Source organism: Anopheles merus, unplaced genomic scaffold, assembly GCF_017562075.2.
Source record: "Anopheles merus strain MAF unplaced genomic scaffold, AmerM5.1 LNR4000022, whole genome shotgun sequence".
Classification (NCBI taxonomy): Eukaryota; Metazoa; Arthropoda; class Insecta; order Diptera; family Culicidae; genus Anopheles; species Anopheles merus.
The window spans coordinates 141,809-169,707 of NW_024427602.1; the positions used below are offsets into that span (position 1 = coordinate 141,809).

General features: G+C 37.8%; 1 protein-coding gene across 11 annotated transcripts; it reads left to right on the plus strand.

Annotated features, from left to right (window-relative positions):
* Nucleotides 1-8,842: 8,842 nt before the first annotated feature.
* Nucleotides 8,843-27,248, plus strand: LOC121601076 (spondin-2-like). 11 transcript variants are annotated; one of them, XM_041929883.1, is made up of 6 exons: nt 8,845-8,929; nt 9,057-9,249; nt 9,337-9,604; nt 25,963-26,240; nt 26,316-26,537; nt 26,600-27,248. In XM_041929883.1, the coding sequence occupies exons 3-6, from the start codon at nt 9,376-9,378 to the stop codon at nt 26,942-26,944; spliced, it is 1,074 nt and encodes a 357-aa protein (XP_041785817.1). In that variant the 5' UTR covers nt 8,845-8,929; nt 9,057-9,249; nt 9,337-9,375; the 3' UTR covers nt 26,945-27,248. The 11 variants fall into 11 exon arrangements, with proteins under 11 accessions (XP_041785823.1, XP_041785817.1, XP_041785812.1 ...); XM_041929884.1 differs by having other exon boundaries at nt 8,850-8,929; nt 9,057-9,090; XM_041929885.1 differs by having other exon boundaries at nt 8,859-8,993; nt 9,057-9,090.
* The last annotated feature ends 651 nt before the right edge of the window (nt 27,249-27,899 follow it).

Sequence of the window (27,899 nt, forward strand, 5' to 3'; positions counted from 1 at the left end):
AATCAACAAACTTGTTTCGACAAAATACAGTTTACATCTGTATAAAACTTTATGAAACAGAGATGAACATGAGCAGAATGGACTGCCACCCTGCGCATCTATAAAAACACCAATTTCAATTCCTTTTTTTCGCCAATTTTTAATTGATATCAATGACTAAACAATCAGTAATATCAGAAAAGCTTTGTGGTATGTTCAAATTTTTGGGTAGCGTGGATACGGTTTCGAAGCGGACTTTCGACACTTGATCGTCTAGACCAGGTATGTCAAACTGGCGGCCCACGGGCCGCATGCGGCCCGCGTCGATTCTGAATGCGGCCCGCGAGAGTATTTTGAGAATTGCTAAAAGCACTGCAAACCATAAATCTGTTATTACTATTTGTCAAAGTGTATTAAATTTTCCAGAGAAAAACAATCCTTCTGTTGGTATATTTTTCGAAGCTAACATGAATGTATCCATAGCATCTCATAAACTTATTCTACACAAACGTACATATCAATCGAGACCCTTAAGAATCATTGAATCGAATGCAAGCTCAGTCGTATTATGCTTCGATTAAATTCTGAATATTAGCATAATTTTGTGCACACTCGATTGCACATTCTGTATGGAAAAAAAATTTGCGTCAACTGTCTACAAACGAAAAAGGAATGAAAATAACTTGTTACACACACTAGGAAATTCTTCAACAACTAGTGATTGATTGTCGGAATCGCATCCACGACTCAAAACCATTTCCGATCATAGCTATTCCGACTTCGAATCCGGCCAAATCAAACCAACAGTTCCGTTCGGTGCCGTCCGAAGCCTATAGAGCCGTTTAGAGCCATTCGGAACCGTTGGAGTCATCGGTTGTCCCGCCGAATTTGACAATCTCCATGCCCCCGACTGTCGAGTAAAGGATTCATTCGGCTCCGAATGTTTTCCCACCTTAGAATGTTACATCATTGATATTCGATTGGAGCCTCTTCTGTTTTTTGTCATAATCATGCCACCATAAATGTTAATAAAAATGATTTTAGCCAAGTTGGAATTATTTGTACCCAACATTCAGCAAGACGAATTAATGTAATTTCCAACCTCCCCAAAAATCAAAACCAAAATGATATGATTACGCTCAAGCCTAAAGGATTTAGATTAAGGATAAACATAATCGAAATGCCTAAGCCTTGCAATACAAAGCTTATTAATAGATTAGCTCACACAGTCCTCAATTCCTCAATTCGCCAATCATCTCCCTTTAAGTGTCAAAAATAGAATTGCCGATCTGTATGGGATCACACACCATGAATCTTCGTCAGATAAAATTATCGTAATTCAAAAAAAGTTATTCATAAAATACGGGTTCTTGTTATAAGAAATGAATATGCCACCAAAACACTTGGAACTTGGAAATTAGTGAAAAATAATGTTCAAACACGTGTTATTACAATTTTTCTCTAGATCTGTCAAAAAATTGCAAGAAAATATTTTTGTTATTCATCCAGTGATGGATAGCTCGGATTGTTTGAAAAAGAATCACTGTAAGCTGCTAGACTTCTCCTACTTCAGTGAAAAAGTGTGTTTGACAGATATTTTTTAGCAGAACTGCCGTAAGAGAACGCGAGTAATGAAAAATGTTCTATTTTTATAATAACATTGAAAGTTCATTAAAAAAATTTCTTATATAAAAAAGAGCACATATAAAAATAATATCGCCAATTTGTACATAACAAACGATTCCAGATAAGAAGCGAGGAGTACTAAAAGACAATTTGTTTAACAATAAAAATCTAAAAAAGTATGTTACATAAACAATGGGGTATATTTTCCATTCTCAACTTTGCGGCCCGCGAAACACTGAAAATTTGTACTAGCGGCCCTCTGATGAGATGAGTTTGACACTGCTGATCTACTAAATGTGAGTCAGTGTATTTTTCGCTCATCCCAATTATCTTTACACGTGACAATGGTAAATCCGTTGCATACTCATCTCCCAAAATGTTTTCTACTTCTTTCCTGAGTTCATCTAATTTAACCTGAGCAGAACATTGAACATACACCTGACCGTCCTTGCCGTTACGGAATTCCGACACCTTCTGCTTCCTTGGATCCAGCTTAGCGCGAAGGTCAGCTCTTGTCTTATCACAAGATTGACCCACCGTTGGTACAATAACCAGAGTCTTACTATTCTTATTTTTGTTTGCTAAAATGGGTCCAGTAACCTTGTAAATCTTGGGCGTCGAATTAACATTCCCCGAGTCAATACGATTAATAATGGTTTGAACATTACTGTTCCCACTATTCGTCCTTTTTCTTTTCTTAGTCACTGTAGCCCAACTTTCATCCTCTACTGTTTCTCTGGCCTTAGTATCGTCAAAAGTTGCACGCAAGGCTTCCTTTGCCTTATTTGAGCATTCTACCGCACTCAAGCTTTCACGCAATGTTTGCTCCAATTTGCGTTCCACTTGTGCGCAGAGTTCAGTTTTTAGAGTCTCGATTCCCTTTTCCGAGGCACTCGATATCCATACACTCACATTCGACTCCAATTTTTTTATGGATTGTGTGAGTAAATCGTACGATCCACTCACATCTACATCCATACCCGCCAAGCCCAATTTGTGTTCTAAACATCTATCACACATATAAAGCACATTCTTATTCTCGTTAATTATTTTGGCTGCTGTTTTCGAGAGCGAGGGGGTAACGCAGCGACGATGAAAGCTGCCACCACATTTCCCCGCACACAAAATTGGGTCATCGTTTATTAAAAATACGGCGGAGCATGCTAAACACTCCATGCCGTAAAAACAAAATTCGGGCGAGCTGTTTTTGAATTAAAAATTATCACACAGACATGAAAAAAAGGTAACAGCAAATGCACACAAACACTACTCTACTACAGCCTGCGATATCAAACGATTACACTCGTGTACACGTCTTGACAAACGGACAACGATACGTATACTAGCACGAACACAAACACATACCGAGTAAAGATTAATAACTTTCGACAACGCAGTGACGCTGTCGACCGAGATACTTCACCCGTGTTTTAAATTCACAAAACAATAATACAAATACTAAACAATGATACCGCAGGTAGCACTAACATTAAGTAACAAGTAGAACAAAACAAAATAACACTTAGCTCTCTATTTCACAAGTTTTCACAGTTCACAAACGGGAGCTACACATTCACAGGACTGCACTTGTCACCATTCACCTCAATTAATTCATTCAGCAATTGGCATTTGACTAGTTAACAACGTTTATTCCACGTCCGAAACTTTAACTCGCACACACATAACATCGAAACCTTACAACAGTTTCCAACAGGTATATAAACTTAAATAATTAAAAAACATATTTTAACAATTTTAATATTTTTTTGTTGCACGTGGGTAGAAAACATTTTTTTCTGAGGAAAATTTCAAAATTTGAAGTCCATATGGTTTCTTAATCCAAAGTTATTTTGGAATAAAGATGCGAAACTTACACGGGTAGACGGTCGTACACATGACGGTTAAGCAATTTTGGCTATTTGGGTTGGTACATCCCACAACCTTACTAGGAGCAATTAAAATTGAAAAGCAATTAAAAGCACCTATTGCCACGGAAAATAAATTTTTTTGTCGGTTAGTTCACCGCCAAAATCTTTCAAAATCCAAATTTTTAGCAATTCTAGTTCTAACCGACTGCATTGTAATTTCTTTGGTAATTCATATCAATCTTATCTCGGTGCTTTGAAATACATCGGAATTCATTTAAAAAAGTAGCTATCAACGTGAAAACAACTTTTTTATCATATTGTGTTCTGAATAAGATTAAAACACTTATTTTATTTTAATTGCAAAAGATGTTTATCTTGTTTTAATTAATGTTGTTTTAAATCTTAGCAATAGCAATTTGACAGTTGCCGACATAAAGTGTCTACTGCCAACGCTTCGAATTTATCCACGATTTTATCTGTGTAATCTGTTTTTGTTCTAATTGATTTGCATCTTGTTGTGTCCGTAAGTGAAGTTTCGTGACCCTACTATTGTTTTCCTGACGACTACTACTGTGTTCACGATATTTTTGCCTTCTATTCGTGGCTCCTTCGACGTTTATCCGCAGCTGCATCAAAAATGGAAGATGTGTGTTATGCTTGTTCTGAAGCACTGGGGCCGGTAGAAGGGTCAATTACGTGCCTGTATTGTGAGGGTACTTACCATCTGGGGTGCACGAAAGTGTTTCTGTGATCGATTAAGTGAAAACGATACCTTCTCTGCACTGGAACTTCATTGGATGTACTAATGCAATGGGTAATCTGCGAAGCAAAGTGTTCAAGGGTACGGGTATGCAAGTCGGGTTTGAAGCTGCCCTCACAGCTGCCGTTGAGGCCATGAAGTCTATTTTAGTCCCACCGGTAGTGCAGGAGATTCAGGATGCTTTTGCCGGATTTGCCGCGTCTCACTCAGCATTCTTCCAGCACTGCTATCAATTTCCCCCAGATGCACTTCCAAAACGAAAAAGAGGGAGATTATTTCGCGAAGTAGTTGCATCCTCAGATACTATTATGTTTGCTGTAATTAAAGTTTGGGCTTATTCACTTAAAAGACTACATTTCATTAAGCGGTCTGAATGGGTAGAGAGTAACAAAGAGAAAAAATGTGCCTTGCTTTTCCGATGACAAGTCATCAGTTGTCTAGCTGGGTGACAGTCGTCACCACACGTTTGCAGTTCGCTGTTACACATACACAACATTTCCTCTCGGCTTTAGAAAATAAGAGCTTATGGAAAAAACGTCGATGATGGCAGAACTATTGTTGATTGATGATGATCTTGTTGTAGTGATGGACTTGCAGGAGGCGTCGCAAAGGTTTGATCTTCGGAATCGGCGCTAACTGATGATTCAGTAGGTTCGGGATCAGTAGAGGCTGTTGCTGATGCAGTTTCGTTAGTGTAGAAACGGAATCGTCTGTTCGCAATGCCGATAGCAAGACTTGTCTGTTATATGCATGCTCTTCAAATGACCAAATAATGTGATCGATGTCATGATAGCCTTTTCCGTTGGAACGCAGCTTGGAATCAGCTAGGTTAATACGAAATAAGTGGGCATTTAACGCATAGTGATTTGACATCAGATGCGATACCAAGCCTCTATCCGCTTTAATTGCTTTGAACCAGGTGAAGCGACCTTGGCCGCTACGATAGAGGCCGTCGATGACAGCTGATAACGGCGGCCGTATCCGCACAGGCGGCTAAAGAACACGAACCGTGAAGTAGGAGAGAAGGTGAGAGAAAGATGATTGTGAGAATGGAGAGAGGACAAGGTGGATGATCGAAGGAGCTAAGGGACGATGGCGGTAAAAAGATGAAGGAGATTCTGGTGTCGGTGCTTGGCTAGAGCAGAAGTGTAGAGAATTAAAATAAAAAGTTTGGTGTTGGGGATCATAAAAATTAGTATTTTATTCCTTATAAATAGTTCTAACCGTTTCACAGGGTTGTAATACAACATTTAAAGACGATATTGAGCGATGATGTCGCCCCAGTTCATATGCATGCTACATAGCCTGCCATCGATCCATACGTAATTGCCTCGCTAGGCCTAGAAAATCTTGTGGGGTTATCGATCTATCATACAACTGTCTTTCTCGAGCCCCGGCTATGGCAAGTAGGTCAGCTATCTCATTTCCTGGTATGTTGCAATGCGAAGGAATCCATATTAAGTATTTGCTTTTTATTGAACCAACCGTTCGGAGGACTTCCACAGCACTTTGACTATCTGTAAAGATGCAAAAATGGTCGGGTGTTCTTGAGCCTATTACTAATAGTGCATAGAAACTTGCTGCGAGTTCTGTGATGTATAGCGAACATGACTGTTTCAGATTAAATGATACTCTTGAGTTGTCCTGGAGTTAAAGACGCTGTTGCGAAGATCGTTTTTGCAAAAGGTTTCTGAAAACATGACTGTTTCAGATTAAATGATACTCTTGAGTTGTCCTAGAGTTAAAGACGCTGTTGCGAAGATCGTTTTTGCAAAAGGGCTAAGATTTAGAATTTAAAACGGAAACCAAGTTTTTGTAGCGAATTCTTGTTTCTTTATTCTATCATTATAAAAAAAACGTCTTGGCTTCTCCGCGATTTGTTCCTTTTTTGGAGAGCTGGTTGTTTACTTATATTTGAGTGCCGTCTATTTTCAACAATCTCTTTTCCACGATTTCTCTTTACGCCATCTAGTGGACTCTGATAGCACCGATAAATATTAAAAATTACAGATGTTCGGAATCATTCAAACATCAACAATCCGCTGTCAGTTAAGGCCCAACAATAATATCCGTTCCCCATCTACCGTTTTTGAAGAGTAAAGACGTTTAACAGCTACTACTCTTATAGATTCACAAGAATGATTTACCCCACCAATACCATATTTAATTTAATTTTTATTTCTTTTTTTTAATTTAATTTAATAATTTACTCGGTTGAATACTCCAGGTCCTCTAACACTCCTACGATCTCGACAACCGAACCAGGAATACACCCTTAGAGTTTATTTACTTGCAGACGATCGTTCACCGCTACACGGATACGCTTTGGGAGTACTCTCAGCACATCTTTTACCGATGCATATTTCGTATCAAATAATTTTTCAATTGCTCTAGTTTCAAGAGGTTTGGCACTAGGCATAAAATAAACACGAAATTCACCATCCCATGATGTAGGATATGCACGCGCTGTCGGTTCTACGTTCACTTTTCATTTTTTTTCAGCATCTTGAAGGCTTTCAAGCTTTCTTTTAGATGGATCAGCTTTAGCTTTTAAGAGTGTAAATCCCTCCGTATCATCAGACCCCATATAATCTGTCTCTATTGTAGCCAATTTTTTTATACGGAATTACTTTTCTAATATGAGGTTACATATGCACAAAGTTTTATTTTGGTTCACCCAACAAGGCAAAACAAGATACCACTACACATACATACTAACAGTACTAATACCAACAGATTACTATGCACGGTATACAACACAGCATCATGTAGATGAGAGTCACCTGGTACTCGATTCTCTCTCCACTCACACTTCGACTGCTTACTAACTTATGCGTATAAGCGTACTAACGTACGTGCCGCAATTTTCATCACAGAAATGAGACAGTTTTGTATGTATTTGTGTGATCTGCTGTAGGGAATATGCGGAGCGAGCAGGAATATGTTCGATCTCGTCCAAGGTTAGAGGCAGAATGACCCAATCCTAATTGATTGAGGGTAAATGTTTTGAGGTTATAAAGTTTTTTTTTGAGAAGGTAATTTACGAGGTTCAAGAGGTGAAATGCGGCGGCCGCGTGGTAACATGCCCATCGTTGGTTCAAACTACATATGGACCGCCCCCCCGTAACAAGGACTGGCTATCCGGCAGCGTGGTACTGAATACAGATATTCCCCAATATACGATATTAATGCGGACCGGAGGCAACAGCGTATCTCGAATATTAGCGTAAGTCAAATTTCGAGATTTTCAGTCAAATTATAGCAAATTTTCGTATAATTTTGCTTGCAATGGGATTTAGCCACTAAATTAGCTATTTGATCTGTATCAATTGAAGATTACAATTTAAAAATGGTTTTTAAGATTCGGTCAAAAGAGAATTTATTTTGCATTTGACATTTGATGTGTGAAATCAGTACAAATTGCTTAACGAACTGTTAAATTAAGAAAATCACGCATACCAAAATCGCGTGTATCGAGTATGGCGTATATCGAGGAATACCTGTACAGATTGTTTTCAAGTCAGTTTCGAATTTAAACGTTGTTATTCACTGCATGCAAGATGTTAATCCATCATCATCCACATCATATGATATTTCGTTTACATCATAATTTTGAAATTCTTCATCATCCACATCAATATGATATTTCATTCCCATCATAATTTTAAAATTCTTTGCGTCTCAAGCTGGATTGAGTTTGACAGTTCTTTGGGATGTGTTTAAAATCATGTGTAAAAACTGAAATTTTATTATGAAGCAAATACACCATTCGATGGCTGTTGAAAACCATCTTGGAGGCGGTGAATAATTATGTGCACATTAGAAAGTGACTTGAAAACCCCTGTAAGTCTTAAAAATCTTATAGGCCTGCATGACCGCGTAGGACGTTACGCCAAATAGAAAAAGAAGACAAATTTACGAGTGAGTCGATGAGCTTTGATCGGATAAACTTCTAACGACGTTGACTTCTCCTGTCGTTATTTGGTGAAGAAAATATTTATTTATCTAATGACCAAGTTTTTTGAAATTCGGTTAGCTTACTCATACGTTCAAATCGTTCTTCCAATGCAACTAATCGTGGCCTTGCTAAATTTGCATTCACTTTTGGACGTTGAGGAATCCAAACAAGATATGTAAATTTTATAAAAGGAAAGAAAAGGAAAAGAGTCAAATTGAGAAGGCAACCACATTAGTTTCAGACGAGACAAGTAATGGGTCTGATGATACAGTCATGTCTGTCTAGAGTTCAAATTTTCAATGATTTTCAGTACATATATCGGAATGAAAGACAAAACCAAAAATTGAGGGCCGCATGCCGCTTGCGGGTCAACCTGCAAGACATTTAGTTTGGAGACCCATGTAGGATACCGTGAGAGACATTTAGCTGCGTCAGTTTGTCTTTGCTCATGGTATCATAACATGTAATCATCACGAACGTTCATAACATCATCAGCATGAGCAAAAGATAGAAAAAAACTCAGATCTTGCGTTGAAGAGAACGAAGTATGAACAGATGGTTTATAAATAACGAACTGTACCTTAATGCGGTAGTTTATCTTACCACGCACACGCATGGTTTGGTGGGAGAATTGAATGTGATTTTTTCTCACAATTTTGTTTTGATGTATACCAGACTGGTCGGTGGATGAATCAGTCTGTCTGTGAATTTTGTTAGCGCCGGATAGAAATTTGCTCGGTCGGTTGTTCACTTATAACAGTCAAATTTAGTTATCGATAGTTCTGATCGCGCTAACATTCGTGTGAGACTGTAGATTATACACTTTGATAGCATTGTTAGTTATTAATCGTTGCTTTTCTTTTAGCTAGTCTTCGGCGGAGCCACTTGATTTCAATACTGTACGAAGTGCTTACATTTAAAGATATATTATCAAGATGAAGACTTTGATTGCTCTGTTAATGCGGACCGTGATCAATCAATAAATCAAACAAACTTTTTTTCAATGGACGGGAAAAACGAATCTATGAATCTATCTCTGCCCCATGTGTTTTGTGATGGTCTGTTATGTTTGACCAACATATCAGCGAACATTTATAACCTTGCATTAATGATATTTGCGTCTTAAAACCCTTGGATAATTGCAGCGAATCAAGTTTAAAGACAAACTAAAATAAACAAGATTAATGATGTGTACTAAATTGGTGCTGCTGCTCTGGATGGTGACTATATCTGAACATTTAGCCATGATTACTAGCAATCCCATCGGAGGTAACGTTTTCTACGAAGAAAATTGCCATCAGAATGGGATGCTTGTTTTGTATCGCATCAAATTAGTAACTAGATGGTCAAAAAAACTCTTTCCTAAACACTATCCAGAATTTCGGCCTCCTCCACATTGGAGTATGACGTTAGGTAAGTTGAATGTCTAGATTAATTTATAGTATTAGGACATCAATTATGACGTGCATCAAATAACGAGGTCAAGTGATTTAAGAGCTGTTGATTTTGTAATGATGGGACATGATATAAGTATAGCAATTGATTTTGGCAGATCAAAAGTTGAATTGAATCAGAAGTCTAACTTCGGTTTCGAGATTGAATCAAATTAGACGATTGTAACATAATAGATGAAATGTATTTTTATATTGTGATATTGTAATTATTTAACTACAAATAATTATAATTATTATAATTATGATTATAAAAAATAATTATTTATTACAAATAATTTAACTAGAAAAAAAATTTACAATATGGATGGATTGATGGATGGTATATTAGTGTTATAAATGAAGCTTCAAAAATAAAACTATATTGAATATGAGCTCACTAAACACAAATTATTTGAACGTAAATAATATGCAGCCACTTTCCCAAACACGATCGAAGCGGGAACGATCGACGGAGGAAAATAAAGTCATTTCTCGATTGGCATTTATCTGTCATACTTAGACTTTGGTACAAAACCTCTCGTACGTGTAATAAGACAAGAGTGCGGTTCTGTCACCTTTCACATTTATTATTTAATTTATTGATTTTCTTGGCTTTATCCGAAAAAAATCATTCTTTGTTTACTATTTGTGTAGTTTATATTCATCATTATCAAGAAATTCAATACGCTCTATTGACATTGATAGTAAAAATCTACTCTGGAGCAAATCGGAATTGAGCATGCCTAATTCCGATTTTCCGACTGCCATCTATCTGTCAAACCCTGTTTGAAGGATCGATTCCAAAATCGAATGACAGTTTTTTTCCTGTGTCTAATAAGGCCTTAAAGGTCGACATGAGAAACTCATTTTTTACATATGGTAGCACATTTGCCTCTCAAATTTAAAAATAGGTAAAAAGAGCAGCGGATTTGATATTGTGGTTGTGTTGAAATATGTTTAGCATTGTATTAGTGCTTGAATATGTTTGCTTAGAAGTTGAAATATAAATTAAACCAAAACATATGAAATAAAATACATTTATAAACATAACTAATATTTTGAATGTAACTATCAATACGGTCATGCCGGTGCCAATGCAGGTTTTCGAGACATATTTAGTAGCACACAGCCACATATTTCCTCCACAGAGGAGGATGGTGGGGGGGGGGTGTCCATATGAGGCTTGAATAATCGATGGACATGGTATTCTTGATATTTACTACGGGACTATCCTTTTAACCCATATATGTAGAATATTTGAAGTATTTTTAAGAGTATTTGTACATGTACTGTAATCTATTTTAGAGCGAATTATAATCAAACTATTTATATTTAAATTATAAATTTGTAATTTTAATTATACTGACGCAAACCACCTAACAATATGCCCGTCATGGGTTCAGACCCCTAATGGACCGGGCCGTTATATGCAGGACTGCTTGTCCTGCCATGTGTAATCAGCAGGGTAAAGCGAAGCAAAATGGGCATATGGGGCAAATTGGGCACCTTCTATTTAAGCATGATTTCACTACACAGATAGATTCCAATGATCAAAATGTATTGATTGGAGTGTTCTATGAACACCATGTAAGTTTTATAACCCTCTAATTACAAATAACCAAGAAAAATGCAGATTAAGATTTAGTAACATATTGATATATTTTTTTCCGCTTCGAAAATAAGCTTAAACCAATGTCACAGGGATGCGTGAAAGTTTTAAATTATATTTTTGTAAAGATATGCTATTCCTATACAATTTATCTTAAAAGTTTGCTTGCAAACTTCAACGAGAGAGGTAAAAGTAAGGCTCAGCCCTCTACGTTACGCTAACGTTACGCGTAACGCCTGTTTATCTCAAACCCAAGCACCATTTTTGTTGAACGCCTGATTTAATCGTCTTGGATGGGCCAATTGACCGATAATTCTGGCTTAGTATTAATTATTTTTATGTATTATTATGAAAGGCAGAAAATTGAAATAATTATACAAAAGTTCAGTAATCGATCACAAAAATTGTGTGATATATCATTTAAAAATATTTAAAATTGATATTGAATTATTATTATTTTACTATCATTAACATCAGTGAGTGTTAAAACAACTTCAGTAATTACTCAAATCATTTAAAATTAAATTATATATATTTTTTAATATTTATTTTTTATTTGCCCACCTCTTGGTAAAACCAGGGCATTGAATTGGTAGGGCATGTAATTTCATAGTTAATGTAGTTAATCAATACATCTCATATATTTGATATACAAAATATGATGTGAATATATTTTATTTCCTTCTTATTCATAATGCTAATTAAATTTAGTTTCCATTTTAAGGGTTTTTACATTCCCATGGTTTTTGTTTGTGAAGCACAGTGTAATGATGTACAAAAATAAAACTTTTTGGGACTTATATTTGTAACAATTAGCTTAAAGTATCATTACAGCTAATTTTTTTTATTCAAACACTCTAAAACAGTTGCTTGCATGGACGAAACTGTAATAAAAATGTTGTTTGGGAATATTTTAAGAGATGTAACGCTTCTCCAATGTAACGTAAAGGGCTGAGCCTTTCTTTGGTAGAAGCGTTACATCCGTTAAAATATTCCCAAGCAAAATTTTTATTACAGTTTTGACCACGCGACCGACCAGTATACATTGATTCAATAAACAATATTTTAAATTGCAATGTAAAGAAAGTTAATTGCTTTAAGATGAATCGATTTCTTTAAGAATTTTTAATTAGAAGTAAATAACAGGTTTCATATTTATCATTGTTGTATTATGGTTTATGAGAAATAGTCTGAAAGTATGAAGTTCGTAAACACCCTTAAAGCTTTAAATTAGAGCAGGGGTCTACAAACTTTTCAATTCGTGGGCCACATTGCTTCGTAAATAATGTTTTTGAAGACCATTTTGACGTTACTTTTGGTAATGAGAACGTTGAAATCTCGTTTTCATATGAAAATACTTTATGAATATTTTGAAATCATCCATTTTTATTTTATAGTAACTAGATTTTTGTCTTGGTTTAGTAAAAATTAAAAATTTAATGAAAATTGTGAAAGTAATATAATATTTACAGTATCCTTTGCAACACCACTGTGGGCCGCAATTTAGGCTTTCGAGAGCCGCATGCGGCCCGCAGGTCGTAGTATGGAGACCCCTGAATTAGAGTAACATTTCCAATAGGTAAAAAATATTAAATATCGAAAATATATTTAAAAAAATGGAAATGTATGTAATATAATTATTACCTTTTCAATCTATGTTTCCGGTCATTTTGAATAAAAATAACTTTAGATGCGAGGGCTTTTATTAAAAGTGAGGTTAAGGAAATTTAATAAATACTTGTATATATTTCATTTTCCTTTTTTATCAAAAGCTCAGTAAATAAATTAATAAAAAAAATTTGTTATTCACCCTTTTTTATGTAAAAGATTGTAAAAATTGTAATTCTTTAAGTTGTTACAACTCTGATTGATGTTAAAAATGATAGCCTAATAATAATATAATAATTTTTTTACTCATAAATTATCAATGAATTTTATCTTTATTAGCGCTTGATGTACTTTATTATGTTGGTTCAAAAATTGTTGCTTTTGTAATTATCATAAACAAACAATATTAAAACTATCATAAAAATAAACAATATTAAGACATGATTATCTATTAATTGGCTCATCCACGGCGGTAAAAACAAGCGTTCAAAAATGCTGCTTGGGTTTGCGATCAACAAGCGTTACGCGTAACGCTGAGAAAAGTAACAGTTTTTGAGCAAACATAAAAAAGTACAGCAATTGCGATTAAAGATCAATTCATTAAGAATTACAATTATAACAATTTTAAACACAAAAAGGATTAATAATGAAAAAATGAATAATTATTATGTTACCCAGCTATCGATAAAATAGGAAATTGAAAGTAAAAAAGTATTTATTAATCTCATTTTTTGCTTTAAAAATAACCTTGGACCTAAACTAATTTTTATTCAAAATGGCCGGAAACATAGATGGAATAGGTAATAAATATATTTTATATATTCATTTTTTTGTGTATATTTTTAATATTTTATATTTTCTGCTTATTGGAAATGTTACTCTAATTGAAAGCTTTAAGGGTGTTAACGAACTCCATACTTTCAGACTATTTTTCATAAACCATAATGCAACAATGAAAAATATTAAACCTGTTATTTACTTGTAATTAAAAAATGTAATCTCGTAGATATCGGTTCATCTAAAAGCTGTTAATTTTTTTTTACCTTAATTAAATTATGATGATAGTGGCCGAAAAATAGTTCACACCCACGTTCTCTTTCTCCCCTCCTTCCCCTCTTCCACATCCTTTCACCTCGCTTTATCATTATTGGTTCTTGCTCTTCAGCTACATTGAACGAGAGGTTGAAAAGGTTTCGATCGCAGCGGGGAAAGAACGATACAAGTTACACTCAGAATTCTGTAGTTGCACGCTTTTGCTTGAATTTGTGGGATTTTTTAAATATATTGGCCTAATGTTTAGCTAAAGCAGAGCTAAACAATGTCATCAACGATGTGTTAGGATAGTTTTCCAATAGGTGTGCCGTGCAACTGTCGAGGATGTCTCAAAATCAGAATATTGATGTCCTACTTTAGGTAGCCGCTACTGTAGGTCCAGATACTGTATACGCTCAGTAATCCGCAGTTTTGACAATCAAATTCATGAGATGAAACAATGTTTGGCCATAAGTAGTAAAATATGCTTAAACAGATAAATTTCCTGCTATTTTTAAAATTATTAACATTCTTTGTACAACATGAAAATGTAGGTAATGTAATAATCAACTCAAGAACTGCGACAAAAAAATTAAAAAAAAAACACATTAAAACTTCATTCGATGATCCGCACTCGATTCAAATACGGATTACCGAGCGTGCACTGTATGTCACGGAAACATTTTTACATTATTTTAGAGGTAACAGCTCATACCGGCAATTACAGGCTTTCGATACTTATTAATTACCATGCAGCCAGATAGTCAATCTTTGCTTAGGGCGACAGTCTATACGAAGCTTGAACCCAAGATGGGCATGTTTTTAAGTCGTCCGAATTGACAATAGCACCACGGGACCCTCTGATGTAAAAAAGGGAAAACAACTAGACTGCTTTGCATAGTGCCATGATTAAGACAGATTCAGATACTATACAAGTCCCGAATTATAAAAGCGAGCATTATGGGTTTGAGATCAGTTCCAGTACCCGTAGGTTTATGTAACAGGATCTACATGGGGTCGGGATCGGTTCCAGCATCGTTATGGGTTTAGTGTAAGTTCCGGTATGAGTTCGGGATCAATGTCAGGACCAGTATGGTTTTTGTAGCAGTTATCCAAGCTGTGGTCCGGGGCGTGAAAAGAAATGGTCCCCGAAAGCATTTTTTAAATAGAAAAGCTTAATACACTACACAATGTGCATATTTTCTCCATAATCGAGATAAACATTTCAACAGGAATGTGTAGAAAAAGATATTTTGGACATATTTTGGATCAAAAGATTTCAACAGAGTCTTCAAAATGTTACCCCTGTAAAAGTGGTCTGCGGCAAAGCTAATTGATCTGTGATCCTAAAAAGGTTGGAGATCATTGCGGTATGGGATCGGGATCAATTCCACGACCGGTATGGTGTCAGGATCAGTTTAAAAATCGGTTATGGGTTATGATTAGTTCCTGTGCCAGGTTTATGACAAATAAACAATAAACACATACATTCAGAATTCAATAATTGAATGCTTTTTTGTTGACATATTTTTTAATTGACCGCTCGATAGTTGGCTGACAGTTCAATTACAAAGCATGCGGTTGTATGGAAAACTCGGCTTTTGAAAATTATAAAAATCTCATGGCCTGCCGAGAGAAAATTCTGTAATTTTTTGTAACAAAAAACGTGCCAAATAAAAAGCACATATTCAACAGTTGGCAGGGAATCGAAGTTCAACCAGTGAGTTCAGACGGTATATGGGATTGGAATTAGTTCCAGCACCAGAACGATTTCTGTAAAATTTCAGAATGGACATGGGACATTAGTTCCAGGATAGGTATGAATTTCGAATCAGTATTTTTTTAATGCATTCCTTGGAACTAAATGTCACCAGGAGTTTGCGTTGCCTTTTCAAAAGTCCTTAGCACGCATCCAAAAGTTATGAAATACCCTCGAAACTATCTTACAAAACCCTGTAACTGGGTCAAATTAACTAGTCCTATAACAAATTTTACAAAAAGGTTCTCATTTTCAATCTCTCACGCTATTAGACGCTATAAGCTATTGAGCGTAACGCTATAGAGCGTTACTTTTTCACTCTATAGTGAGACGATGTTGGTTAATGAGTTGATGTTGGGAGCGGATAGCTTGGATGATTTTTGTACGGAGTTGGTTGTCTTGCATTCTTAGCACCAACATAGCGATTCATCGATGTAGGCGTTGGACGAAAAACGACAATCATGTTTTCGTCAAACAAACAAATATCGAGATCCTCAAAGCGCTGCGACTCATTGATTAGTACCTGTGCAAAATGACGCCGCGGAAGGCGCTGACGATGTTTTCGAGTATGCCGCATTAAGCTGACTTTGTGTAGATACTACCAGATCTGCTACAATGCACCTTATCGGCTGCTAAAATATTCTCCTTGGTGGACGCGGAACACCCTTAAAGGCACTTTACACGGTAGCAACGCAATCAGCTATGCAATCAGTAACGCCGAATTGCAACCCCCTAATTGTGATTTTTGATAACGTTTACGATTTGTGTCCAATCGATAACCAAGCGCCACAGATTAACAACTGGAAAATCAAATATCCATAGACAAAAAATGAAAGCTCCATAGCTTCACTGGTTTGCTCCATAGATGGCTTATTACAACTCATCATCATATTGTTGTCCTTTTCTTGCAATTTGTTTCGCCTTGCTTCATCTAATCATGGCATATATACCCTTCTAACTTTCTAAGCAAAAATCTATAAGAATGGTCGTGTGGTGTGTTTAGATACACGGGTGCCGACACCAACGACCATTACTTATCTGAGGAGTTTTTTTGTACGTCAGGTGTCCCTCAGGGTTGTGTGCTAAGTCCTCTTCTGTTTTCTTTGTTCATCAATGATGTTTGTAATGTTTTGCCTCCTGATGGTCATCTCCTTTATGCGGATGATATCAAAATCTTTTTACCTGTGTCTTCTTCTTCTGATTGTTTGAGACTTCAGCATTACTTTAAAGCTTTTGTTCATTGGTGTTCATCAAATTTACTTCGCCTGTGCCCTGAAAAATATTCTGTTATTTCTTTCTCTCACTCTCTTTCTGCTATTTTTTTCAACTATCCTCTATCTAACTCGTCCCTCTCTCGTGTTATGTCCATCCGTGACCTTGGAATTATACTTGACAGTCGTCTTAACTTTAAACTGCAGCTTGATGAGGTTCTACTAAAAGGTAATCGAACCCTTGGGTTTATTTTACGTTTTACCTCTATTTTAGAGATCAAAGCTACCTAAGAAACCTTTATTGTGCTCTGGTAAGGCCTCTTCTTGAATATGCTAGTATCATCTGGAATCCTCCTACTATTGATGGCTGTTCGAGAATTGAAAGCATTCAGCGCCTCTTTACCAGGATTGCTATTCGTCGTTTGTTCGGTGCTGGCTCACTACCTCCCTATGAAACGCGATTGCAGTGATTCAATCTTCACTATTTAAGCTTCCGCCGCCAAGTGTCTCTGGCATGTTTTCCCAATCGACCAAAACGCGATGAATGGGTAAAACTATGGACCTGAGATGGGGCCCTATCTCAGTACCCAAACTGGTACCCAAAGGCAGACAATTTTGGACTTATTTTTTGAGAGAGAGCGAAAAAGCTGATGCTTCTTCCCTCTTCTCACACTTCTCTCTAGAATTTCATTTGTATGAGTTCTAGGAGAAGGGGAAAGGGGAGGAGATGTAGCAAGTGAATTAAATTGATGAGGAGAGGGGAGAGAAACACATTCATTCACCAGTCACCGCCAATATCGAGGATTTGATATTGACCGGTGGTGTTTGGGGTATCGGCGTTCCATGTGGACCACGGATGCTAAATGAAAACAATGTGTATAATTTCGTACAGTATCTGATTGACACGGAACCTTACAAATGTTTCTGCGCGGTTGAATCAGGAATCGCGCATCGAATCGATGGAAGAAGGGAGTACGAACGAGGGGGGAGAAGAGGAAGCACAGAGAAAAATGATGCACATTCACTCATACATTCTTACAACAGTAGGCAATTCGCGAGAACATGAAATCGAGAGAGTATATTTCAACGCTCGCGAATGAGTGCAAGCAGGTGCGGTATAGAAGATAAAGCAAGACAGCCCAGTTTTTGTTCAAGCTAGGTCCAAAATGTTTCCTTGGGTTATTGGTGGCTTATTACTTTCTGATACTGATGCTCCTGATTTACTCTCGTCCATCTCGTTGTATTTTTCCTTTCGTTCCCTTCGTCCTCGCGATCCTCTGTCAATTGAAACACGTCATACTCTTTATACTTTCAATGATCCTATTCTATCCTGTTTCAGGTTGTTTAACCACTTTTACCATCTCTTTGATTTCGACTCCTCTCTCAACTCTTTCCGTAACCGTATTTTTTCTTCTAATTCTCTTTAATTATTCTTCTAAGTTTTCATTAGGTTTGATAGTCTCTACGCTCTACCTATGTTTTTTTTCTTTAATTTTTTTTGCTAGGTCAAGACTAGTTTTAGTTAGGCTTAGTTTTTCATGAATTATTTTATTTATTTGTTAGGGTTTATTTAGTTTTAAGTCTACTTTATTTAGCCTTGATGGCGGATATTGAATTAATAAATGAAATGAAATGAAATTACTCAAATCTTGCTTGCTTCAGTGCTGGTGATTTTCAATTGAAGTTTAGTATTTAAACAATCGTATCACCGTTATAGTTCTAGCGATGCATAACTTCAATGCGAAACCATATAACAGTACAGAGGGAATGAGAAAGCTCTCCTCCAAGCGAGGAAGCTCCACCCAAACGACCAAAACGCCATGAATGGGTAAAAATATGGACCAGAGATGGGGCCCTATCTCAGTACCCAAACTGGTACCCAAAGGCAGACAATTTTGGACTTATTTTTTGAGAGAGAGCAAAAAGCTGATGCTCCTCCCTCTTCTTCCACTTCTCTCTAGAATTTCATTTGCATGAGTTCTAGGAGAAGGAGAAAGGGGAGGAGATGTAGCAAGTGAATTAAATTGATGAGGAGATGGGAGGACACATCCACAAGTCACCGCCAATATCGAGAATTTGATATTGGCCGGAGGTGTTTGGGGTATCGGCGTTCCGTGTGGACCAAGGTCGATTTAAAAATATCAGGTGGTGGACTCTAGTACATTTTGACAATTCGTCACTTGACGTAAGGTCCCCAGAATTTAAACTTTGTTTACATTTATTAAATTTGTTCATATAATTTATCTACCCCATTTTTTCGATTAAACATTCTTTAAAAATATATTTCGGATTTCGCGAGTTCTTATTTAACATTAAAACATGGATTAAAGTGTGTTATTTTGTGTTATTCCGTGAAATTATTCTATAATTCATTGTGTTTTCGTCATTTTTGATGATAACAATTAAGTAAGCATTATTTTTTTCAATTTTCACATTAATTCCTCATTATCTACGAGCCACATGAACAATTTACGTGAGATTAGAACTCTTACTCACATGATTTTAAATTTCGTGCATAAAAAAATCATCAAATCTTTTGTTAATATGTCTCATTTTTTCGATAAAACCAATAGACACACAAAAATGCACATAATTACAAAGAAATCTGTTCTATTTGTTAAGTTTTGTGTGTGGAAACCAATGCTTACCGGTTCTAAAATGACGTAAAGTTCCTCAACTATGGCGACCCCCAAAGGCCCTAATCCACCACCTTATGTTTTTAATCCACCTTGGTGTGGACCACGGATGCTAAATGAAAACGATGTGTCTATTTTTGTAGATTATTTCATTGTCACGGAACCTTACAAATGTTACTGCGCGGTTAAATCAGGAATCGCGCATCGAATCGATGGAAGAAGGGAGTACGAACGAGGGGGGAGAAGAGGAAGCACAGAGAAAAACGATGCACATTCACTCATACAATCTTACAGCAGTAGGCAATTCGCGAGAACTTGAAATCGGGAGAGTATATTGCAACGCTCGCGAATGAGTGCAAGCAGGTGCGGTATAGAAGATAAAGCAAGACAGCCCAGTTTTTGTTCAAGCTAGGTCCAAAATGTTTCATTGGGCACTGGTTGAGTATCCCTCAAACATATACGCGTCACCAGCTTTTGCTATTTTCAGAATGCATGAGTCGTTTGCCGTCTGCTAAACAAAGTCTTTTTATATTTCGTTTAGGTAGAGAGCTTGAGTCGTTTAGAACTCGTTTAGTGATCGTTTTGTGGATTTGTGCCACTTGGTAAGCAATCCAATTTTTAAATTAAAAATTAAAAAATTGAAAAACTAAGGTTAATAATTAAAATGAGTTTTTTTGTGTATAAGGTACAAGATCAACATTACTTGCTAAATTAACGCATTTAAACACTCAAACGTGCTGAAATGTACACCAATAGGGAAACTGGGGGTAGTTTCGATATGTTGTTACGCCTATTAACAGTTTATTGAGTAGCTGGAAAGACTTTCTTAGAACTGGCTTATTTTGACTTTATTGCGCAGTTTAAAAATTAGTCTGTTCTTTCTGCTTTATATTTTGATACTGCTGCCAACTTTTTGGATGGCGCCTCCTCTAACAGCTGATCCGTCTTGACCGCACTTGACCCTGTTTAGCGACCGCTGCCGAACTTTGTCCTAATTGGTCCTACTTTTGATCATATATCTGTCTCGTATTTGGGAATATCTTTTTGTCCTTATCTAACAGGTGCCGCCATCTGGTGTTTATAGTTCTAACTATTCGAGCTGTCCTATACAGCTTGATGTTTTGTAAACATTCGCCTGTCAAAATGCACGAGGTCGTTATCGTGCCAACACGATACCTTAAGGTTTTCCCCTGATTGCAATACTTTTGCCACTGTAAACTTACTAGTAGACATCGAAAAAGCTTTTTTGATTTATTATGTACCATCTTACGAGAAACTACGGTTCCTGGATTGATTTTGATAACATTCTGGTAAAACTAAAAAAGTGTGTTTTTTGTTGCATCACGACTGCAGTGCGGGTAAGATCGACACCATGATGGGGTAAAATCGACACCTTGTGGGGTGATTTCGACACATTGGCTATAATTTTAAAATAACAAACTCTGATGGCCGGTTGTTTATCATTGAAGTTCAAAAAAGGATTTCATGCCAATTTTAAGAAAAATTCACAGAAAACATTATTGAAATATGGGAAATAAATGAAGCTACAAGCAAGAACAAAAATTTCATTACAAATAGCACCGGATCAGACTCCATATAGTAGAAGCTTCGGAGGTAGCATCTGGTTTACGGAATGAATGGTTAAGATTCCTTTATAAAATAACCTGGCAGCCATCTTCCAGTAATCTTCTTCTTTTTTTATAAAATCGAAAAGTGTCCAATTTTATTTTTCTCTGCCAACTCGAAAGCCAAAAGTCGAACATCGGTCAATGTGATTCCAAACCAGCGACTATATTTTTTTTTCTTCATTTAAGCCTATCCGGCCTAAAGTAAGCCTAAACTACGGTCAAAGTCATAAGAATATTAATTTTCATATGCCTAAACCATATATAAAGTAGATGGTTTGAGTCTGAGTTTAGCAAACGTTCTGTGAGAGAATAATAGCTAGATTCCATAATTATAGCTTCCTTGGTTTGTTGACAACTTGAGTTTTAAAGCTTTTACGGTATTTTTATATTACGTGTTTGCTCAGCTTGATTTTTACGTTTGTCGTACATCGTTAAGGGACATCGGTATAAAATATAGGCACTTTCAAATTACGATATAAAAAAGAGTTAACATGCTACAAATAAGCATTACACTACTACCAAGTGGGGTGTTGATTTTACCCCTATTGGCGCCACACAAGTTTTAGTGACATTTTATATTATATAGTTTAATATAAAAATTACGCCCTTTGATACATAACTAGTCAATAGTGTTTATAAAACAATACTATTAACACAGAAACTATAATTTTGTTGAAATAACGCCATAATTACTTAAGTCCTAGAAGTAAAAACGTACATCGGCTGTCAATCAGAACCACCATGTGTTTATTTTGTTGTTTTTTGACAATTGACAAGTTTCTAATCAGTGACATGTGGTTCAAATATTCGAAACAGGTAACATAAATAATATCTATATATCTCCTGATTTCCAGCTAAAATATCACTAATTTTGTGTAATTTTGCAAGTAGGGGGCGGTTTTAGTCACTTTATGAATTATTTGATATGTTTCAGACTGTATATAACAGTTTTAAACCTTTTGAAAAAGTTTTTAGTATTCGATCGAAACGGAAATTATTTGGCAATTTACAATTGATGTGTCAAATCAGTACAATTTGTTCAAAGAACTGTCAAATTTAGAAAACCGCGTATTTCCGAATCCGCGTATAAGAGGTACCATGTATCTCGGGGACCGCCTGTACACACGTTTTTTCTTCCAAAAGTTCTATAAATACGAAAACGGCAAGGTGTCGAACTTATCCACAGTGTCGTACCAACCCTGACTTCCCCTACTATTGAAAATATTGCAATATTGCATTGGTATTCCGTTCTAGATGGGCAACCAATTTGAAGTAATGCAACTGTAAAAAACTTAAAGGTTTTACAATACCTTTGGGTCTGATCAAGAAATAGGACAATGCCGATGCCTGCACGAAGTCTTTTCCACTGAAAACAATGGGGAAGAATAACATGAACAGCACACATACCACCTTTTCCTTTGAGTTTAAGATTGCAAGTGTCCATTACCAATGAAAAAATGTCTTATATTCTCCCGCTGTGCAAAGCCACGGAAGATATCATGGCGTTCGGAGAATTTTATCATGCCTTCTTTTTCCCTCCAACGGCAAATTTGTCAAGCAGCTCGTCGAGCTACCCGTCCCTGGCTCCGCCTCATACCCCTCGACTAAGCGCACTGTCGAAGGTTTGGATGTGTTGGTGCGCCAGACGACCAATCGCTGTCAGCTGTCGCCCGTGCTTTTTCCCTCCATAGCGCTATCTCTTTCTCGCGTGTGGACAATGCTCATGAGTTGCTGTGGCGCTTAAAAAGCCGTTAACAAACATTGCGGCGATGAAGTTTAATTTTCACAAATCAAACCAAAAAAGCGTAATGAGTTCAAACGCTGCAATGTAAAAATGAATAAGGAATTGACAGCTGACGCTAGAGGTTTTGTTGTGCAACGCGCAGAACCCTAATTCGCATTAACACGTTCAGCCCGGCGCTGATTTTCATCAACTTTCCGTTCCGCCGGCATCTAGAACGCAAGCTGATTGTGAAACCGGTATACTGGAAAGATCACTGGTAGTCCCTGGGGCCTGCCATCGAACTGAACGTGCTAAGCATTAAGCATAACTTTGTTATCCTAAGCTTTTGCTTTCGTATGGTGTAGATTACACAGATATGCTGAGCCGTCTGCGCATGGGTGTGAGTGTGCGTGTGTGTCCAAAACTGTCACCAAATGTGTTTTCTTCCGGAATGTTATGATCCATCGGTCAAAGAAAGGAAGGTGTTCATGACAGTGGCTGATGAGGGGAATCGGGGGCCCTAGGCGGAAAGACGAGTTGAGGCCCCTGTAAATGGTAACTGATGACCGGGAGAAGGGGGTACTGGCACACAGCTGTTGGGAGATTGAACAGTATACTTAAATTGCCTGCAGGGGGGGGGGAGGGGGGCTTCGGCCATGAGACCCCTACGATAATCGATCACAGGCCTTAAAATTATTGCCGGCATGGGGGGTGAGAGGGGGGGTGTAAATGGTTCTTCAGCCACGGGGCCCCAACGACCATCTTTCCGGGGGCTCTTGTCGCTAATATTCAATCGTGGCAATATACAAGTTGCCCGCTGGATAAGAGCGGGCCCGCGGCTCCGCCATCATTCCGCACATCTTAACAGCATGCCCATCGTAGGTTCTAACCGCGTATGAACCGTCCACCGTAGCAAGGGCTGACTATCCGGCTACGTGATATTCAAGTCCTGAAAAGGCATGCACGATCGCGTAGGCCGTAATGACAATAATAATAATAATAAGAAGATGAACTTAGCATAACAGCCCACACCCGGGGAAGAGTTTTACTTCTCTTTGTTGCTGCCGGGTGTCCCGCTGTGGCGCGACAGATCATCGGAATGCAATCGACCAAAACATGAACCTACCGAACCGCACCCTTTCCAAGGCAGTTCCGGTCACTCGGAGTCATGATATCGACTCCATGCCAACAAGCCACCAGATTCTGGACGGACAGATGCAGCACCATACGCACATCGTAATAAACAAATCCAGAATCCTCTCTTGTATGAATTCAATTCAAGTTTTGATTCCACTTGCGTCCGCTAGCTGAATTGGAAAGAAATGTTCTACATATCACATGCATGTTTGCTTTGATCGTGTGTCTTTTTGATACCGCCAACAGCAGAGCCGGTCGCAAAGATGATGGTGCCAATCCAATCGCGCGCACGCGAGCACGCACCCACGAAAGCGCGCACGCGAGCGCGCACCCTCCACCAATCCCCCCCCCCCTCCGCATGATTGACTACGGCTACCTTATCGGTAGAATTGCTGGTTCAGCTATCTTGTAGCGCATCCTCATCCCTAGCGCCGGGCGGCGACATGATAGAGTGAACGGCCACTTTCCCCACGCTGTGTGCGTGCGTGTGTCGAGACCCAAAACCGCGAGACAGATTTCGGCACATTAAAAAAAAAAAAATTATTGCCACTATACACGGTGCTACATGATGCATAAAAGGTAGGTGAAGCATCAAACATGTTCAAATTAAAAAAAATAGATTAGTGTTAGACGTTCTCCTACGCTTGTTTTAAATAGGCTTCTTCACCCTCAATTGGCAGGATATCGAATGGTCTCATCAGCAGCGGCACGAAATAAAATAAACCATCAATACACCGATAACACTTGAAATCCCAAACCAGCTGCTCCCGCATCGTCTCAAGGTCACACACAAAATAAAAATTATTAGTGTTATTATTATTATTATTGGCATTACAGCCTACGCGATCATGCCGGCCTTTTCAGGACTTGAATACCACGCAGCCGGATAGTCAGCCCTTGCTACGGCGGACAGTTCATACGCGGTCAAAACCCATGACGGGCATGCTGTTACATAAGATGTGTGGAATGATGGCGGTGCTGCGGGACCGCTCCTATCCAGTGGGCAACTTGCATACTGCCACACTGTCTCCTGTCCGATGCATACGCTGCAGGCAGGGGGAAGGATGCACCTCCACAATAAAAAAAAACACCGTCATGAACTAGCGGCGGATCTAACGATAGGCGGACTAGGCGGTCGCCGAAGATCGCTAGTCTGTAGTATGCCGTGTGTCTACAATTGGACAGAATATTAGCGACAAGGGTCCCTGGAAAGATGGTCGTTGGGGCCCCGTGGCTAGAGAACCATTTGCACCCCCTTCCCCTTCCCCTCCCCACGCTGGCAACAATTTCAGGGCCTGTGACCAATGATCGTAGGGGTCCCATAGCAACCCCCTCCGCCGGCAATTTAAGTATACTGTTCAATCTCCCAACAGCTGTGTGCCAGTACCCCCTTCTCCCGGTCATCAGTTACCATTTACAAGGGCCTCAACTCATCTTTCCGCCTTTCATGAACACCTTCCTTTCCGATGGATCATAACATCGTAACGACCGTAAACGCTTCAATAGATCAAGAGCTTCGATCGGTTCTTCGGATGTTTCTGCTCGCTTTTTCGATCGGTTTCGGCGGAAAGCGAGCTAGAAAGCGAGCGCAAAAACTGCTCGATTTTGTTGTGCGGGGCTGTATGTGTTTATCTCTTTCGGACAAAAATGCTCCTGTACGCGACCGTGTTGGCGCAAAAATTAAAATGGCTGAAAAATAGTTCACACCCACGTTCTATTTCTCCCCTCCGTACCCTCTTCTCTATCCTTTCATCTCGCTTTATCATTATTGGTTCTTGCTCTCTAGTTGCATAGAGTGAGAGGCTGAGAAGTTTTCGATCGCTTTTCGCAGCGGGATCATAATTCTATTAAAATAATCTTCCGTGGTTATATGACTTTCACATTCATACTGATATGTATTTATCAATAAATATATGATTGTTATAGCAGATGTTTCTAAACTATTGTTATTATAAGTATTTTTTTCTATAATTTCTTCATATTCTGATAATTTAGGTTTAACTCATAACCAAACCTATCAACTTTTTCATTTGAAACACACTGCTTCGATGGCTGTGGCAACTTTTGCCGAGACGGGACAAGTAGCTTTATTGGAAGAAACTTTGGAAGTTCAACAGGATTTTTTATTCGATGAATTTCGACTACCAAAAATTCGCAAAGGTAAGGGTGTAAGTGAGGCAACTTTTTTCGTAAACGGAAAACATTCGAGCGTGTCTTTCATCACAAAGATAATACCCTCGCCGGATTGGTTCATTGGATTGGACACTTTTGACGTAGGTTGATAACAGGTTTATCTCACGTTCATGTAACTTATTTCTTTAATATGGTTTTGAATTGTCTTGCAACAGCTATGCTTCAAAGGACGATGGCTTGAAAAGGTAACGATACCGCTGCATCCGCTCGACGCAGGTAGTAGCAGTGGATTAACTTTTACCTCACCAAAATGGCCTACCAATCCAAGGGGTGTAGTTCAACAAATCACTTCCAGATCACCTCTCCATTTCGCAAGCAGCTTTTTCTATCCTGAAATCAAACACCTTCCACCGATAGCTCATGTTACATTTACTAAGGTAAGGATGACAAAGAAAGCTCGTGTTGCTTATTGAAAAATTGCTATTATGTATTTTTTCAGATCAAAGTATACAACAATCACAACAACGTGCACAAAATGGTGAAGAAACTCAAATATAAGCACCGTACGAAATTACTTAAAAAACTTAAATACCAGTCAAACGTTGGAAACACTGAACATATGAATCATACCAATAAAACTCTCACTGATACAGATTGTCGGGTTAGCGAGTGGTCGGCCTGGAGTCCTTGCAGCAAGACATGTGGCCTTGGTAAAAGAAATCGTACACGTAACATTATACGAGAACAGCATGTTGGTGGAGTTGAATGTCCGGTGTTAGTCGAAACACAGTGGTGTGGCTCGGCTCGCCAGTGTTCAGTGTTGGACAGCTACTTTAAATGGTGAAGGTTGAAAATAATTAATTGTATTGGAACTACAAACACAACGTGCATAGTGTAGTATGGTTACATTTAAAATGCAGCATAAATTGGTTTAGAAGGCAAATTTGATGTATGTAAGAAATACTTGTCGACCAATCAGTTACCATTCTGGTTTTGAACAAATATAGTTCACTCAAAAATAAAACAACCTGTGTTATATTTGGGATAGCTTGGCTACCCAGCTGCATACATCACTCACTAAAATGAGGCAGTACATAGGGTACAGGGTTTCACACTTTATCTCAAGACCGCGGGACCCCTTCCCGAATTTTTCTTAGCCAATGCCAAGACTGCGGTATAATGCTTGAAAACGTTGATGATACCTGAATTCATCGGATGCAATGCTGAATCTGCGGCACATTTCTCGAACACACTGTTCCGCGCGGAGGATATGCGGTCGAATATTTTTTTACACGTATAACCTTTGTGTACATCATACCCGCTTACTGCTGAACATTTCAAATATGTGTGTTAGAAGAAATCAACAGGTTTTTGATAAATATCTTTGAAACTATTCATGCTATCCAAAAACGATCTTCGAGAGCTAGATTCAGCAACTCAAAATATACTTAGAAAAAGTTTTTCGTATTTTTGTTTTTTTTTTTCATGACGGGTTCAGAAACTTTTTTTAAATTGATAATATCATCAATCTTAGCAAAGCGGCTTTTTTGCGCCGTTTCTTCTGAAAATATTATCTATAGAAACTTTCACGTGTATTTTCATAAAATATTTGAAAAGTAGTGTAAATTTTAGAAAATGGTGAAATCAATAACATAGTAAGCAAATATTGCAAAGAACATACAGTTTTTCATCATCATTAGCATGAGTCCCACCGCGTGGAAAAGTAACACACCCTTCCCTCAGCAGCGTTGGCATTGGACTGACCAAACCATGGGGAATTGTTCGGGTCCCGTCAACTG

Excerpts from the sequence above, each read along its gene's own strand:
- LOC121601076 (XM_041929889.1), top strand. The coding sequence starts at position 9,376 with ATGATGTGTACTAAATTGGTGCTGCTGCTCTGGATGGTGACTATATCT. Across the intron at positions 9,605-25,962 it reads ACATTGGAGTATGACGTTAG|GTTTAACTCATAACCAAACC; the intron begins GTAAGTTGAATG and ends CTGATAATTTAG. Across the intron at positions 26,538-26,599 it reads CTCATGTTACATTTACTAAG|ATCAAAGTATACAACAATCA; the intron begins GTAAGGATGACA and ends GTATTTTTTCAG.